Source organism: Hyperolius riggenbachi, chromosome 11 (genome assembly GCF_040937935.1).
Source record: "Hyperolius riggenbachi isolate aHypRig1 chromosome 11, aHypRig1.pri, whole genome shotgun sequence".
Taxonomy (NCBI): Eukaryota; Metazoa; Chordata; class Amphibia; order Anura; family Hyperoliidae; genus Hyperolius; species Hyperolius riggenbachi.
The window spans coordinates 117,844,845-117,861,714 of NC_090656.1; the positions used below are offsets into that span (position 1 = coordinate 117,844,845).

At 42.4% G+C, this 16,870-nt stretch overlaps 1 protein-coding gene across 1 annotated transcript in view; it reads left to right on the plus strand.

Moving 5' to 3' along the window:
- Nucleotides 1-16,870, plus strand: part of LOC137537857 (mucin-2-like) — a 350,759-nt gene that overhangs the window by 17,125 nt on the left and 316,764 nt on the right. Inside the window, exon 3 of the mRNA XM_068259807.1 lies at nucleotides 15,036-15,094. Coding sequence (XP_068115908.1) covers nucleotides 15,036-15,094 — 59 coding nt within the window. The remainder of the gene's footprint in view (nucleotides 1-15,035; nucleotides 15,095-16,870) is intronic.

Consider the following 16,870-nt stretch of genomic DNA (forward strand, 5'->3'; position numbering starts at 1 on the left):
CAGGAATATCATCGTGTTGCAATGGACACAGCATGAAATGGCCCTTATAGCTGCTTTTAGGACCGTGAGTGGGAAGGTCACATACAGTAGTTGTTCTGCATATGGTTTGAACATTTCTACTAGTAGTCTTAACAAGCCAAGGTACCATTAAGTGGGTTAGACAAAAAATCTGATCATTTATCTTTTTCTTTAAAGGAGTATAAAACTCAAATGTCATCAATTTGCTGCAGTGTTCCCCAACCCAGTCCTCAGGGCCCACCAACAGCTTATGTTTTGTGTAAATCCACAGAGGTAGAAAATAAGCGCTGCTGAGACATTAATTACCCCACCTGTTAATGTTTGTTGTTTCCTGCAAAACATGTACTGTTGGTGGGCTTTGAGGATAGGGTTTGGGAACTCTGAACTAAAGCATTAAACTGGGCATAAAATGAATAGGAAATAAAAAACACAATATCGGTTTTCAAATTACTGGAAAGCTTAATTCAAATTTCCACGTTACTTAGAAACTTAAAGGTTAGGGTTCTTTTTTTCTCAGCATGAACAAGTAATACAGTGGCTTGCAAAAGTATTTGGCCCCCTTGAAGTTTTCCACATTTTGTCACATTACTGCCACAAACATGCATCAACTTTACTGGAATTCCATGTGAAAGACCAATACAAAGTGGTGTACGCATGAGAAGTGGAACGAAAATCATGCATGATTCCAAACATTTCTTACAAATCAATAACTGCAAAGTGGGGTGTGCGTAATTATTCACTCCCCTGAGTCAATACTTTGTAGAACCACCTTTTTTGCTGCAATTACAGCTGCCAGTCTTTTAGGGTATGTCTCTACCAGCTTTGCACATTTAGAGACTGAAATCCTTGCCCATTCTTCTTTGCAAAACAGCTCCAGCTCAGTCAGATTAGATGGACAGCGTTTGTGAACAGCAGTTTTCAGATCTTGCCACAGATTCTCGATTGGATTTAGATCTGGACTTTGACTGGGCCATTCTAACACATGGATATGTTTTGTTTTAAACCATTCCGTTGTTGCCCTGTCTTTAAGTTTAGGGTCGTTGTCCTGCTGGAATGTGAACCTCCGCCCCAGTCTCAAGTCTTTTGTAGACTCCAAGAGGTTTTCTTCCAAGATTGCCCTGTATTTGGCTCCATCCATCTTCCCATCAACTCTGACCAGCTTCCCTGTACCTGCTGAAGACAGGCACCCCCAGAGCATGATACTGCCACCACCATATTTGACAGTGGGGATGCTGTGTTCAGAGTGATGTGCAGTGTTAGTTTTCCGCCACACACAGCGTTTTGCATTTTGGCAAAAAAGTTACGTTTTGGTCTCATCTGACCAGAGCACCTTCTTCCACATGTTTGCTGTGTCCCCCACATGGCTTGTGGAAAATTGGAAATGGGACTTCTTATGCTTTTCTGTTAACAATGGCTTTCTTCTTGCCACTCTTCCATAAAGGCCAATTTTGTGCATTGCATGACTAATAGTTGTCAGTGGACAGATTCCCCCACCTGAGCTGTAGATCTCTGCAGTTTGTCCAGAGTCACCATGGGCCTCTTGACTGCATTTCTAATCAGTGCTCTTCTTGTTCGGCCCAGGGCCGGGCCAAGGTATAGGCTGGAGAGGCTCAAGCCTCAGGGCGCAGTGTAGGAGGGGACGCACAATTCATTGAGCTGTCATTCCTAATTGTGTATGAAGCAGAAAAAAAAAAGGGGGGATACATAGCAGTGACTGCAAACCAGATAACTAGATACTACGGTGTTGGAGAGGTTGTGGGCCATGTGGCCCTCTTAGTCTAATAGCAATCAGTGTGTGACAGCTGAGGTGGGAGGGATGGAGGGGCGCACTTTGGTGTCTCAGCCTTGGGTGCTGGAGGACCTTGTCCCTGCTCTGATTCGGCCTGTCAGTTTAGGTGAACGGCCTTGTCTTGGTAGGTTTACAGTTGTGCCATACTCCTTCCATTTCTGAATGATTGTTTGAACAGTGCTCCGTGGGATGTTCAAGGCTTTGGAAATCTTTTTGTAGCCTAAGCCTGCTTTAAATTTCTCAATAACTTTATCCCTGACCTGTCTGGTGTGTTCTTTGGAGTTCATGGTGTTGTTGCTTCCAATATTATCTTAGACAACGTCTGAGGTCGTCACAGAGCAGCTGTATTTGTACTGACATTAGATTACACACATGTGCACTCTATTTAGTCATTAGCACTCATCAGGCAATATCTATAGGCAACTTACTGCACTCAGACCAAAGGGGGCTGAATAATTACGCACACCCTACTTTGCAGTTATTGGTTTGTAAGAAATGTTTGGAATCATGTATGATTTTCATTCCACTTCTCACGTGTACACCACTTTGTATTGGTGTTTCATGCGGAATTCCAATAAGATTGATTCATGTTTGTGGCAGTAATGTGACAAAATGTGGAAAACTTCAAGGGGGCCGAATACTTTTGCAAACCACTGTAATTCAACTAGCAGTGTGACAGCTTTTTATTGTCACACGCCTAGGTTGAGCAATGCCATCATTATAGTCTGAAGATACAGGATAATTTAAATTCTATCTACACACACACACACACACACACACACACACACACACACACACACACTCTCTCTCTCTCTCTCTCTCTCTCTCTCTCTCTCTCTCTCTCTCTCTCTCTCTCTCTCTCCCTTTCTCTTTCTCTGTGCTCCCTTAATTAATGTAATAATTTCATCTTTTTTTAAACCCCCCCCCCTCCCCTACCCACTTCTTAATTTATATACTGAGATTTATAAGAAGCAGAGAAGGTTTAAACAAGCAATAAAAGGCGGTAACAAGAAAACTGTAAAATTGTTCATAGTGGGGGTCTCATTATCATAAGATCTTTTTGATGGATTACCATTAGCCAAGTTTACCTGCATTTATCACTTATGTAATGGCATTCACACTCGCCAACATTCAAACAAACCACTGATCACATCAATTTCCATTCCTTTATACCATCTCTACATCATATGGTTTATCCAATCAACTACATCAGCTTTCCTTCAATTAGTCTGTTACCTTATAACAACATATTTTTTTACCACAACACCAATTTTTGCATATTGGAGCTATACAATTCACCACAATCTTTCTCTTATCAATAAATCTGTTCAGGCAACAGTACCCTCTCGATGTTGTTAGCATCCGATTCAACAACATTTGTCTGTTTGCTCATTCACATCACTTATCCACAACATTTGAGTTCCTTACTCAGTCATACCATATATACACCCACATCTCCAGGTCTGACTCCATTTCTCATTTGGTCTCTTTCAAGCATATCCAAACACATCACCTCCTCTATCACTGCTCCTTCTTTTCACTGTCCCTTCTTTTCACTGTCCCTTCCCCTTCTGCTTGTTCTTCACTCCTATCTCTCCTACCACTTCATAACCATCCCCATGGGTCCTATAGGGATAGATAGAGGCAGGGGAGCTCTGCTGGGCACTACTCTGATAAGTGAATAGATCTACTGTCTCAGTATCTTCATACATCTCTCTTTTTAACATAACATCCTATTTACCAATCCATTCTTTCAGAACAGGGGCGTTTGAGTTTTTTCAATTATTTGTTATAATACTTTTTGAAAATGATTAGGTTAAAAATGAAGGTTTTAGGGAAGGGGAATATTAGGGTTCAGGGACAGGAAGGGGGGGGGGGGGGGGGGGTTAAGCTTTTACATCAGAGGGGAGTGGGTTCTGTGTGATAGTAGGGTTAGGTTTAGTTGCAGTAAAATATTGGTAACATTTACCAATGTTTCACTATCATAATTACCACTGTATGTAATATTTTTACATTTGCATTTGGTGCCCAATTAACAATGGTATTTAACGTCATATCCCATATTTCTCCTTGCATGTTTTGTTTTTGTTTTTTTTAAAAGCTAGGAATTCCTAATGCACAGTCACCTCTGAGATTAATAATACAGGTCTCAATAATTTATTCTGGATGAACCGAGTTAGTCAAACCTAGAGGGAAGTCTGAATTTTCTCTTATCAAGGTCAACGGTGAGAAGCCAGTTTCCTTGCACTACTGCAAAACTATCCAGTGTAGTGTTTTTAAAGAGACCCTGAGCTATGTATAAAATCACAATTTAGACTTACCTGGGGCTTTTACCAGCCCGCAAGGTCCCCCTGGCTCTGCTCCTGGTCCCGCTGGCAGCTCTGTTAATTGGAGACTGAAATGTTCTCTAAGACTGAACCGCATACGCATAGGACTCTCATGCCGGCCAGTGTGATGACATGTAGCGTGTGCAGCAGGGACATGCACAGGCGACTTCAGGCCGATTTCTTCTGGGCACTGCAATTTCCTCCCACATCCCAAAAACATACAGATAAGTTAATTGGCTTCCACCTAAAAATTGGCCCTAGACTATGATACATACACTACATGATATAGACATATAACTGTGGTAGGGATTAGATTTAGAGATGTCACGAACCTCCGATTTTTGGTTCGCGAACCCCGTTCGTGAACCTTTGCGGAAAGGTTCGGTTCGCCGAAAAGTTCGCGAACTGCAATAGACTTCAATGGGGATGCGAACTTTGAAAAATAGAAAAAATTATGCTGGCCACAAAAGTGATGGAAAAGATGTTTCAAGGGGTCTAACACCTGGAGGGGGGCATGGCGGAGTGGGATACATGCCCAAAGTCCCGGGGAAAAATCTGGATGTGACGCAAAGCAGCGTTTTAAGAGCAGAAATGACATTGAATGCTAAATTGCAGGCCTAAAGTGCTTAAAAACATCTTGCATGCATATACATCAATCAGGGAGTGTAATTAGAGTTCTGCTTCACACTGACGCACCAAACTCACTGTGTAATGCACCGCAAACAGCTGTTTGCGTAGTGACGGCCATGCTGGACTGGTGCGCACCATGGCGAGAGTGTTGGCCGTGGCGGTTTTCAAGCCCATATGGTCGCCGGGCTGTGGTAGCTCAATGATAGAACAACAGCGACTGTCCAGCTGATCAAATTTGGTCTGTCCACAATGAAGCAACGACCTTATTATCTTCTTGTATGTAGGTAGGCAAAGTTAGGTGTCCCAGTAGTTAGCTAGGCATAGGTAGGAGTCCCAGTATAGGTAGGTAGGCATAGGTAGGAGTCCCAGTATAGGTAGGTAGGCATAGGTAGGTCTCCCAGTAGTTAGCTAGGCATAGGTAGGAGACCCAGTATAGGAAGGTAGGCATAGGTAGGTGTTCCAGTAGTTAGCTAGGCATAGGTAGGAGACCCAGTATAGGTAGGTAGGCATAGGTAGGTGTTCCAGTAGTTAGCTAGGCATAGGTAGGAGACCCAGTATAGGTAGGTAGGCATAGGTAGGTGTCCCAGTAGTTAGCTAGGCATAGGTAGGAGACCCAGTATAGGAAGGTAGGCATAGGTAGGTGTCCCAGTAGTTAGCTAGGCATAGGTAGGAGACCCAGTATAGGTAGGTAGGCATAGGTAGGTGTTCCAGTAGTTAGCTAGGCATAGGTAGGAGACCCAGTATAGGTAGGTAGGCATAGGTAGGTGTCCCAGTAGTTAGCTAGGCATAGGTAGGAGACCCAGTATAGGTAGGTAGGCATAGGTAGGTGTCCCAGTAGTTAGCTAGGCATAGGTAGGCGACCCAGTATAGGTAGGTAGGCATAGGTAAGTGCCTCAGTAGTTAGCTAGACATAGGTAGGAGACTCATTAGTTAGCTAGGCATAGGTAGGAGACCCAGTATAGGTAGGTAGGCATAGGTAGATCCCCTAGTATAGGTAGGTAGGTGTCCCCGTATAGGTAAGTAGGTGCCCCAGTAGTTAGGTAGGCATAGGTAGGTGTCCCAGTATAGATAGTTAGGCAGGGCCTGGCTGGCACAGTAATAACAATTACCAAGGTCCAGCTGCAACAGATAGGGCTGTATAATTCAGTGAGCAACACACACACAAAAAAAAAAAACATCAGGAAAACATTAGAGCTCTCAAAAGAGCTGTTGAGGGGTGCTATTTTAGCAATAACAATCAGCCAGGAGCAAGCCAAGAGCCTAACTAATCTTTCCCTAGGAGAACAAGTCTGCAGCAGCTGTCCCTAGTCTGTCTCTAGCAGGCACACGAGTGGGTGTAATGGCCGGCAAACCTGCCTTATATAAGGGGGGTGGGGCTCCAGGGCTTAGTGTAGCCTGAATGGCTACAATGAGCCTGCTGACTGTGATGCAGAGGGTCAAAGTTGACCCTCATAGTGCATTATGGGGCGAATCGAACTTCCTCAAAAGTTCGCTTGGTCCAGGCGAACGCAAACCCCCAAAGTTCGCCTGGAACCGTTCGCTACATCTCTAATTAGATTGTGATTCCCTCTGAGGGACAGTTAAATGACAAGACAATATATACTCTGTACAGTGCTGCGGAAGATGATGGCGCCATATAAACACTAAATAATAATGATTATTGAACCTATGACTGTGTCTTGCCATCGTCCAACTGTGATTCACACATTTAACTTTTTATTTTTAGGAGAATATATGTCAAACTACATTGAAAAGCCCAGAACTAGCTGCCTGTGCTTCAGTGTTTGATACAGCACCCTATGTAGAATTGTGTGAAGCAGACAGCTGTAGTTGCACTGACGATGAAGATTTCAATAAGTTTTGCATTTGTTCTACCTTGTCTGAATACTCTAAACAGTGTGCCTTAGCCCATGGATTACCAGGGAACTGGAGAAATCAACAAGTGTGTGGTGAGTATTCTAAGCTCTCTGTGAGATTTTTTTTTCACTTTTGCCTAGTATGTAGGCATCTGCTGTGTTTCTTACATACAAAAAGTAAACACGCTTTTTAAGCAAATATGATGGAAGACTCTGTTGTAAGGTAAAGTACACCTGAACAGAGAGGGATATGGTGGCTGCCATATTTCTTACCTTTTAAACAATACCAGTTGCCTGGCAGTTCTGCTAATCTATTTTGGCTGCAGAAGTGTCTGAATCACACACCTGAAACAAGCTGCTAATCTACTTGGACAGAAACACCTGATCAGCATGCTTGTTTTTAGAGACAAAGGATCAGCAGGACAGCCAGGCAATCTGCATGGTTTTAAATGAAATGTATGTGTGAGCCTCCACTTCACTTTCAATTCAGGTATGCTTCTGAAGCTTGGAGAGGAGTCACCCACTGAGTTTCGAAGCTTGGAGAGGAGTCACATGATGAACCGAGTTCTTAAAGTAGACTCTAATTAAAAATACAAGATTTCAGAAATAAAATCTATTTTCTAAATTATATTAATAAATAGGAGCTTTTTTTCAGCTGCATGATGACAAATATAAAATATTTTACATTTATTGGAGGAACCCCTCCCTTCCTTTCATATTGCCGGGACAGAATCCGGCAGACTGGTGGAGTAGGAGGTGTCCAGCAAAGGAGGAATTTCTAATGGCGGCCACCTGTATAACCCTAGTTATGAAAAGAGAAAGGTGAAAAGCATGCACTGAAATGCTCATAGGCTTGAAGGAGTGTTTATTTATCTTTGTATGTGTCAGAGTTGTGCAACTAAATATTTTTAATTAAAAAAATGTTTGGTTTGGGTCCGTTTTAAGCTTGGGGAGGAGGCATGCGATTAACTAATCTGTGAAGCTCAAGGAGTCTCATGATGAACTGAGTTCAGAAGCTTGGAAAGGAGTCACATGATGAACTGAGTTCTGAAGCTTGGAGAGGAGGCACACGATTAATTGATCTGTGAAGCTCTATTAGGGGGAGCAGGAAAAAATGGCGCAGGGGAAAAAATGGCGCACCGATAAATGTATCAAAAAACGCTATTTACCGTTTTAATGTTAATACATTAAAACGGTAAGTAGCGTTTTAAAATACATTTATCGGCGGATCGGTGCGCCGTTAGAAAAAGCAGAGGAACTTCACTACAGCTAGTGTCTCACGTTTCCGGGAATCCTTGCTAGCGTCCAAATCCATGGCAACAGAGGAATCCGAGGCAGCCTCTGCTAGATGTTTCCCCAGTCCGCCCGGCCAATAAGGAGCACAAAGGAGGAGGGCAGAGACGTTCCACAGACACCAGTACTTAATTATTCTTTTCTGACAAGTTCTTGCAGCTCATATAGCACAGTGCTAAGGGAACAGACTAGGAAAAAAGTTTTGCAGGTTCGAATCTGCTCTTCATTGCTTTTTTTTTTTTAAGAACACGGCACTATTGTAATATTATTGTAACTTTTTAAAATAAAAGTGTGACTGCAGAATAAGGATAAGAAATAAAGAATTGGTGGCTGGAAACTGACCAACAATAGCGGTGATTAGTCAGAGAAGTGACTTTTCTCTGACTAATCACCGCTATTGTTGGTCAGTTTGCAGCCACCAATTCTTTATCTCTTATCCTTATTCTGCAGTCACACTTTTATTTTAAAAAGTTACAATAATATTACAATAGTGCCGTGTTCTTAAAAAAAAAAAAAAAAAAAAAAAGCAGTGAAGAGCAGATTCGAACCTGCAAAACTTTTTTCCTAGTCTGTTCCCTTAGCGCTGTGCTATATGAGCTGCAGGAGCTCATCAGAAAAGAATAATTAAGTACTGGTGTCTGTGGAACGTCTCTGCCCTCCTCCTTTGTGCTCCTTATTGGCCGGGCGGACTGGGGAAACATCTAGCAGAGGCTGCCTCGGATTCCTCTGTTGCCATGGATTTGGACGCTAGCAAGGATTCCCGGAAACGTGAGACACTAGCTGTAGTGAAGCTCCTCTGCTTTTTCTAACGGCGCACCGATCCGCCGATAAATATATCTTAAAACGCTATTTACCGTTTTAATGTATTAACATTAAAACGGTAAATAGCGTTTTATGATACATTTATCGGTGCGCCATTTTTTCCCTTGCGCCATTTTTTACTGCATGCCTATTAGGAGTCTCACGATGAACTGAGTTCTAGTGTTGTCCGGATCATGAACGATTCGGATCTTTGATCCGAATCTATTTTATGAGTCGATAATCCGAATCATCAAAATGAGTGATTCGGATCGCAAAAGGGGCGGGGCCAGGAGCGACACGCCCCCTCTCAGCGGGCAGCGGGGTCCTGGAAGCAGGGATCGCTCTGTTGGAGTGGAAGCAGCCTTGCACAGGGACAGGTAGATGAGGGAGAGGGGACATGGGTGCCACTGCCAGATATGTGTAGAGCGCACATACTGGCTATAACGTGCTGCCCATTATAGGCTGTCTGTTCCGTAGTGCTGCACAGTGAACACATGGGAAGCTTTTGGCTCAGCACAGCTCAGTAACTTTGCAGACAGTGTGATTGAAAGGCAATATAATCCTCCTGCACTCGGCACTAAACAGCTGCACTTATCTTCTGGGAATGCTTTCTTTCACTGTGCGACCTTTTCTTTCAAAGTGTACAGATGAGCATATAGGTGAAATATATGTAAAGCATATGACTTCAGCATGTGGGTATTACGTGCAAACATTTCTGCTCGTCCCTCCTCCCTTCTCTGTCAACTCTCTGCCCTCTGTCCATCTTCTCCCCTTCTCTGTGTGTCCACTCCCTCCCCGTCTCCTGTCCACAGACCTGTCCTGCTGTTCATTTCACCCACGAATGCTTCCGGTAGTAAAATGATCCGAGATTCGGATCAAAGATCCGGATCTCTTCAATGATCCGATTCGAATCATCCGGATCATTGAAAAGATCCGAACTTCCCATCTCTACTGAGTTCTGAAGCTTGGAGAAGAGTCACATTACGAACTGAGTTCTGAAGCTCGGGGAGGAGTTACATAACAAGCTTAGTTCTGAAGTTGGGAGCAAAGTCCCTTGATGAACTGAGTTTTGAAGCTTGGAGAGGAATCACATGATAAACTGAGTTCTGAAGCTCGTAGGGGAGTCACACAATGAACTGAGCATGGAAGGAGGCAGTATCAGAGTTAAATGAAATGTATCTTTATTGCTGTTGCTTTTGGGTTCCGAACAATGCAATGCTGAACACCAATACTAAATAGCACTACTAAAATTATTTGCAAGTACTATAGTAGCAGAACTCATGATCACAGAGAAACATGACCAAGTGATAGATTTGTAAGTATTTGGTTTGCTGTGGTCATTCCCTGCTTTAGCCTACATGGGAACACTAAAGCTGGCCATACACTATTTAATTATCATTCTATTTTGTTTTCAAATGTCATCCAATAGATATACGATCATTAAAATTACACTCAATGATAGATATTATGATCAAAATTACAATCGATATAATTGATTATTTTACAACCGACTAACTATTGTACATCAAACTTTCAAATGATGAGCCCTTAATCACAGTATTGATAGAAAATGTTTAAATCCACTTTGTATGATTGATTAGATGTTTTGTCTACTCGAATGTCTAACTGGGTCAAAAAAATCTACAATGTATGGCTACCTTGTGCAACATGTGTTCATTACCAGTAAATAAAAGCCTTACAAGTCTACCACCTGACCATGTTTCTTCATGAGTTCAGCTACACAAAACTCTAGTAATGTCACGACTGAAATGATCATGTTCTACGTCTAGGGGTAAGTATGAACAAACCTACAAAAAATGTTAGTGCACAGAAGAATCAGTGCATGTTGGCTCCCCTATTTTCAGTCTAGAGCAGGGCTTCCCAACCCTGTCCTAAAGTAACCCCAATAGTACATGTTTTGATTCGCAGGTGAGGTAATTAATGTCTCTTGGTAGTACTTGAGCACAGGGTTGGGAATTCCTGGCCTTGGGAATCTCTGCTTCCTCACACTGTTTCCTGCTTCCTCAGCCGCCTTGCACTACGATATACCCATAATGTCTATTGACTTTTCCCATCCATCTTTGCCATTACTGATTTCTGCTGTTCCTGTTGATCCAGTTCCAACCTATTTTGATTCATTATTGCTGATTAATCTACCTACATTCCTACTGCTTCACTTTCCACTGATTTTTAATGACTTTTGCACTAAATCTCTCTACCTCATGGCCCAGTTTGCTGCAGACTGCACCTTGTTTTTGCTTATCTCATCTCCCACTGCCTTCAATGTCCCATCACTGATTTCTGCAAACTCCTTATTCATTCATGACACCATAAGGTCTGGGACCCACTAGCAGCAATTAAGTTGCATTTGCTGATCATTGGCAATTGGCAAAGTGATACGGCAGTGAAACCCTATAAGGGATTGGGCAGCATGGTGGCATAGTGGTTAGCGCTCTTGCCTTGCAGCGCTGGGTCCCTGGTTTGAATCCCAGCCAGGTCAACATCTGCAAGGAGTTTGTATGTTCTCCCTGTGTCTGCGCGGGTTTCCTTCGGGCACTCCGGTTCCTCCCATATCCCCAAAAAACATACAGATAAGTTAATTGGCCCCCCCTAAAAAAAAAATGGCCCTAGACTATGATACATGTGCTACATGATACATACATAGACATATGACTATGGTATGGACTAGATTGTGAGCCCCTCTGAGGGACAGTTAGTGACACAACAATATACTCTGTACAGTGCTGCGTAATATGTAAGCGCTATATAAATACTTATAAATAATAAAAAATAAGGGTAGTTCCACTGCACCGTTTGTATTCGGGATTGCTCTTGGCGATCGGACTGCATAATTTTTGGAGCAATCCCAGGGCAATCAAAATGGAGGCATGCAGGGCCAAGTAACAATCGCTACGGGAATGGTAGTAAAATAATGGACTTCACGATCACGAAAACACCACCAGTGGGTCCCAGGCCTTACTGATTATTTATCATTGTGTGTTACAGTAACCGATCATTCATCACTTTTTACACTCATCACCACCATCTCATCTATATTCCTGCTCTACTGTGACTATGTAACCACCACTTTCTGTCACATCCCTGTTTTCTACTATACTAGTTTATAGTGTGTGTTTGAATATTTCTTATTTACAGATTCATACCTGTACTTTATTTTGGGATATACCAAACATTAAAAATTATTACATTTCATTTTTTTAGGAATAAATTGTTCATTAACAACAGAATATGATGAATGTGGGTCACCATGTGAAAAAACGTGTAGCAATCAAGAGCCGGGGGCTTGCATAATGAAATGTGTCACTGGTTGCTTCTGTCCAGAAGGTATGAGTTTTTCTTTTTTTGAATCAGCTGTCAAACCTTTTCATATATTATGTCCATATGCTTTTTATTATTTTATTGTCTCTGTAACATTTAGTCCCCGGTGGGTCTATTAAAGTGATTTAAATGTGTTCTTTTCCCACAAAATATTGACTTCTATGCTGTTTTATACTAGAAGATAGATTAGTGGTTCAAATGGTAACTTATAAAATATATATTACTAAGCAAATTGAGTGAATGCTTGGTATGGTTCCAAGTATTACTGGATGTGCTGTCTTCATTGTGTGTTATTGATTTTTTTTTTGTGGTGTCATACTATGTATACATTCTATATATAATGACAATATTCCAATAAAAACTATTAATGCAAATTCTGATATTATGTGATTATATTATTATTATTATTATATAATAGATGCTTCTATTCTACATCAGATCCATACACATGGTCTTCATCTTAAGTCAGCTTCCCCCACATCCACTGGACATCATAAGACCAAATGGAAGCATGATTATCATTTGTGTTTGGTTTCATACCTAACATCTTTCTAGGTGTCATCTGACTGATCATCATGACCAACCGCAGGGGATAACAGTGAGGCTTGAAATGACAAAGTTTAGTGACTCCAGCTTCAGTACACTGCACCCTCTTAGCTATCCTTTGTTGAGGATCAAACCAATTAATAGACTTGTTGCTGGACCCAGATGTTTTGCTTAGCACTGTAATGATCTCTGGCAGCACACTTCTATACTGCTCCCACTGTCCTCCTGTACGGGGGGGGGGGGGGGGGGGGGGGCAGCACAGACAGGCTTGCTAATACTAAGCTGTTTTGTGTGCATGTGGTGGTGGTGGTGATGGTGGTGGGGGTAAATCCTTCAGGGTTTTGCCAGGGGCCCAGATCGTTCATGTTAAGCCCCTGCATCCTGATCATTATCTATTTTCCTCACATGAAACACTGCAACGTTTCCCTTTGGTTACCTCTTCCCATTCTCTTATCCAAGGCTTCTTAAGAGCTTCACCGCTCCTTTGGAACTCCTTTCTACATCTTTCCTGACATGCTTTAAGCCTTTCCTTCAGCAGGAAATTTGGACACCTGTTAGTGGCAGAAACTTGGGTACTAAATATTGACTGTGAAATGTGGGCCCCGGCGGCAAAATGCGGCAGCAAATAGCAGCATTATAGCAAATAGCTCCTGATAATTAAATTTGACCTGAACTCAGAACGCCCTCTCTGCTCTAAAAGATTTGCAACAGCATAATAACTGTTACACAAAAATATTTTTTTTTTTTGTTACAGCTGATACAAATCCTAAAATAAATCTGCAGTGTTTCTACTTTCTTATTCATGGAAGCAGACATATTGTTTACATCATGTGCTTTCAAATGATCTTATCTGCCATCTCTGCAGTGGCAGTCACGTGACACGGGAGAGATCAAATAACAATTTGTGATTAGACACAAATGAGGTGAAATTAAACAGGCTAAACACTCTAAATACATACAGTGGGCCTTTATCTTTGTTTTCCTTATGTCCTGTGTAACAGTTCATGTCCACTTTACCATATTTGCATCCGATTTGTGATGGCATGGGTGGCGTCCATTGGGAGGGTTTTATGGCTAGGCATGAGGGGTTAAGGTTATGCATGGGGTGTGTCTTTATGGTTAGAATTGGGGGAGGGGTGTCTTTAAGGTTAGGGTCAGGGGGTGTCTTTAAGGTTAGGTGTAGGGGATATTTAGGGTTAGGCATCAGCAGGGGGTGGTTAAGGTTAGGCATAGGTAGAGGAAAGGTTCTATGTGAGAATAGGGCTAGGTGGAGTTGTAGTAAAATATCAATATTATTGACCGATATTTTACTATCGTAATTTCAAATTTCAAAAAGTAGAATAGTGGTAATTAATACAGATATTCTACTAGCCAAAGTTGGGTGCCCAGATTTTCTTGCACTTCTTTTTCGTGCACACCTTCAGAAAGGTAGGATTCCTTATTAGTGGCTGTGCAGATACAGTCATTAGAATAATTGTGCAGAGAGCAGAAAGCTTTTTCTCTCCGTGCCCTTAGTTGTCATTCTCTCAGGACAGGGAAAATAAATGTCTCCCCCCACGGGGCCCCCTGCTGCTGCATCCCTTGCAGGGTCTGTTGTTACTCCCCTGTTTCCACCCCTCTATCCTCAGATTGTAAGCTCAAAATTTACAGGGTCCTCCCCTAACATTATTTATCTCTGTGCTACCAGTTCTTTTAAATGAACATGTACAGTACTTGTTTTGTCTTTATACCATGCGTTAACTACGTATGGACCTTTGTACTTGAATTGCAGAAACATCCAACTGTACTGTGCATGCTCTACATATGTATTTATTGTACTCTTTATTGTCTGTATTTTACTCTGTAAAGCTTTACAGAGAAGTTGATAGCACTCTATATATAAAAATAACACTAATTATAATAAACTGATATCTATCTATCTATCTACAACATTCAGTTTGTGACCAATGTTTATATTAGGAACAGTATATGATGACGTCAGAGGAGAAGGATGTATCCCAGTTACAGAGTGCTTCTGTAAATACTCAGGTCAAGCCTACCCCACAGGATATGAATTGTCTCTCCGCTGTGAAAACTGGTAAGTTTATGTCTTACTTTTTTGATTTTTTTCTAAATGCAATATTAGTGCAGTGCACAGGCAAAGGTTATGCAATATCCACCACAGTGATGCACAGAGACTCACTGTTTATCAGCTGCTCAGAGACAGTCAATGTCCCAGAATCAGTGTCCCCCATCCCAGGCTTGAATATGTCCCAGCCAATGCCGCCAGATTTCTCAGCCTCTGGATTCTGTGGCCGAACAATTGGTCTACTGTCTGTGCTCCATGCCTGCCTCCTGTAAACATAGGCCACAGATCAGAGCTGTAGCTGGGGGAGGGGGGGGGGGGAAGGGGTTACTCTGACTACCCGTGTTTATTCTTTTGTGTTCCCCACTCAGCTTCTTCTGGGCAATGTACTTATGGTGGATGGTGGGCTCACACTGCTTAAAGAAAACCTGTAACTTTAAAAATCTCCCCTGGTGGTACTCACCTCGGGTGGGGGAAGCCTCCGGATCCTATTGAGGCTTCCCCTGTCCTCCTCGGTCCCACGGCGGCAGCGAAAATCCTCCTAGAACGGCGGCGATGTAAATATTTACCTCCCTGGCTCCAGCGTAGGCGCAGTATCGGCTCTCTGCACAGAGATAAGCAAAAATTGCCGATCTCTGTCGGGCTGCTCTACTGAGCAGGCGCAAGTCTCCTGCGCCTGCGCAGTATAGCAGAGATCAGCTGTTTTCGCCTATCTCCGTGCGGAAAGCCGCAACAGCGCCCCGCTGGAGCCAGGAGAGGTAAGTAAATCAGCGCTTAACTGCGCTTGTCAGGCTTGTCAAGGGAGGATTCCGGGACTCTTCGTGGGAGCCAGTGCTGGACTGCCTGCAGCTACAGGAGTGGAGGAAGCCTCATTGGGACCCTGAGGCTTCCCCCTCCCAAGGTGAGTACCCCCAGGGGAACTTTTTTTTGTTACAGAGTCTCTTTAAAGGAACAGTATCAATACCCAAGTGCTCTAAAATGACATTGTACAAATAATGTCTAAGTAGCTGTGTAAAAATATTCCTACTTTTCATGTTAAATATCAGAGGCAAAAGCTTTAATTTATTGTGTGTAGGATTAAGCTCTATTGGAACAAAATCATTAACAAAAGGGGTGTATGCTTCAATGCACAGCCAGTGTTTTTTGCATATCAGACTACAGAGTATTTTTCTCTGAAAGCAAAGACGGTGCATTTCTGCCTGGAATTGTGAGTCAGAAGCGGTAAAAAAATTTTCGAAAATTTTAGGCCTCCAATTTTTAAGTCATAACTCACCAAAATATGCCAGAATAAAAGCCTAGTAGACATTCTGCATATAAATAAAAGAATAGAACACAAATTTGCTTATTACATTTATGAATAAACTTACAAAAATTTGAAACTGTACAAATAAGGCAGGCAGAGAGTAGTCAAAATCCAGGCAGAGGTCGAGGAAATCTCGATGGAACATCTCAAAGCCCTTGTACAGAACAACTTGAGGTTGGAACAAAACCTCTGGGTAGGCAACACACACCATAAATTCAGCTTCGAACCGCAATAGACTTCAATGGAGAGGCGAACTTGGAAATATCAAAAAAATTATGCTGGCTAGAAAAATGATGGAAAAGATGTTTCAAGCTGTCTAATACCTGGACGGAGACATGGTTGAGTAGGATACACGTCAAAAGTCTCAATAAAAACCTACATTTGAGGCAAACCACTGTTTTAAGGTCAGAAATCACATTGAATGTTAAATTGCAGGCCTAAACTGCTTTACAACATCTTGCATGTGTATACATCTATCAGGAAGTGTAATTCCCTCCTTCCCTCCTCCGGAGAAGGGGGATCTTGTCTTCCAAGGATTTGTAGGATGTCAAAAGCATGCGCACATACATTGGCCAGGGATCGAACCCAGGTCAACTGCTTGGAGGGCAGCTATGCTCACCACCAGATCCGGATCTTCAACCAGGCAAACTAATCAACTGCTTATGGGCCCCAGGAGGTCAAAAGGGCCCCATAAAGATGTCTTGCCTCTGTTCATGTAGTCCTTTAGTAACTCTTTCAGTCTTTAAAAACAAGATCTCTGCAGCAATTCTCTACTACAAAGATAAGAAGCAGGCACACACAGTATTACCCCCTTGCCTTAGCTCAGAGCTGTCAGACACAGACTGGGTGCTGGAATGTGATCTCTTCATACAGGAGCCACTTGTTGCTTAGCTAGAAAAACTT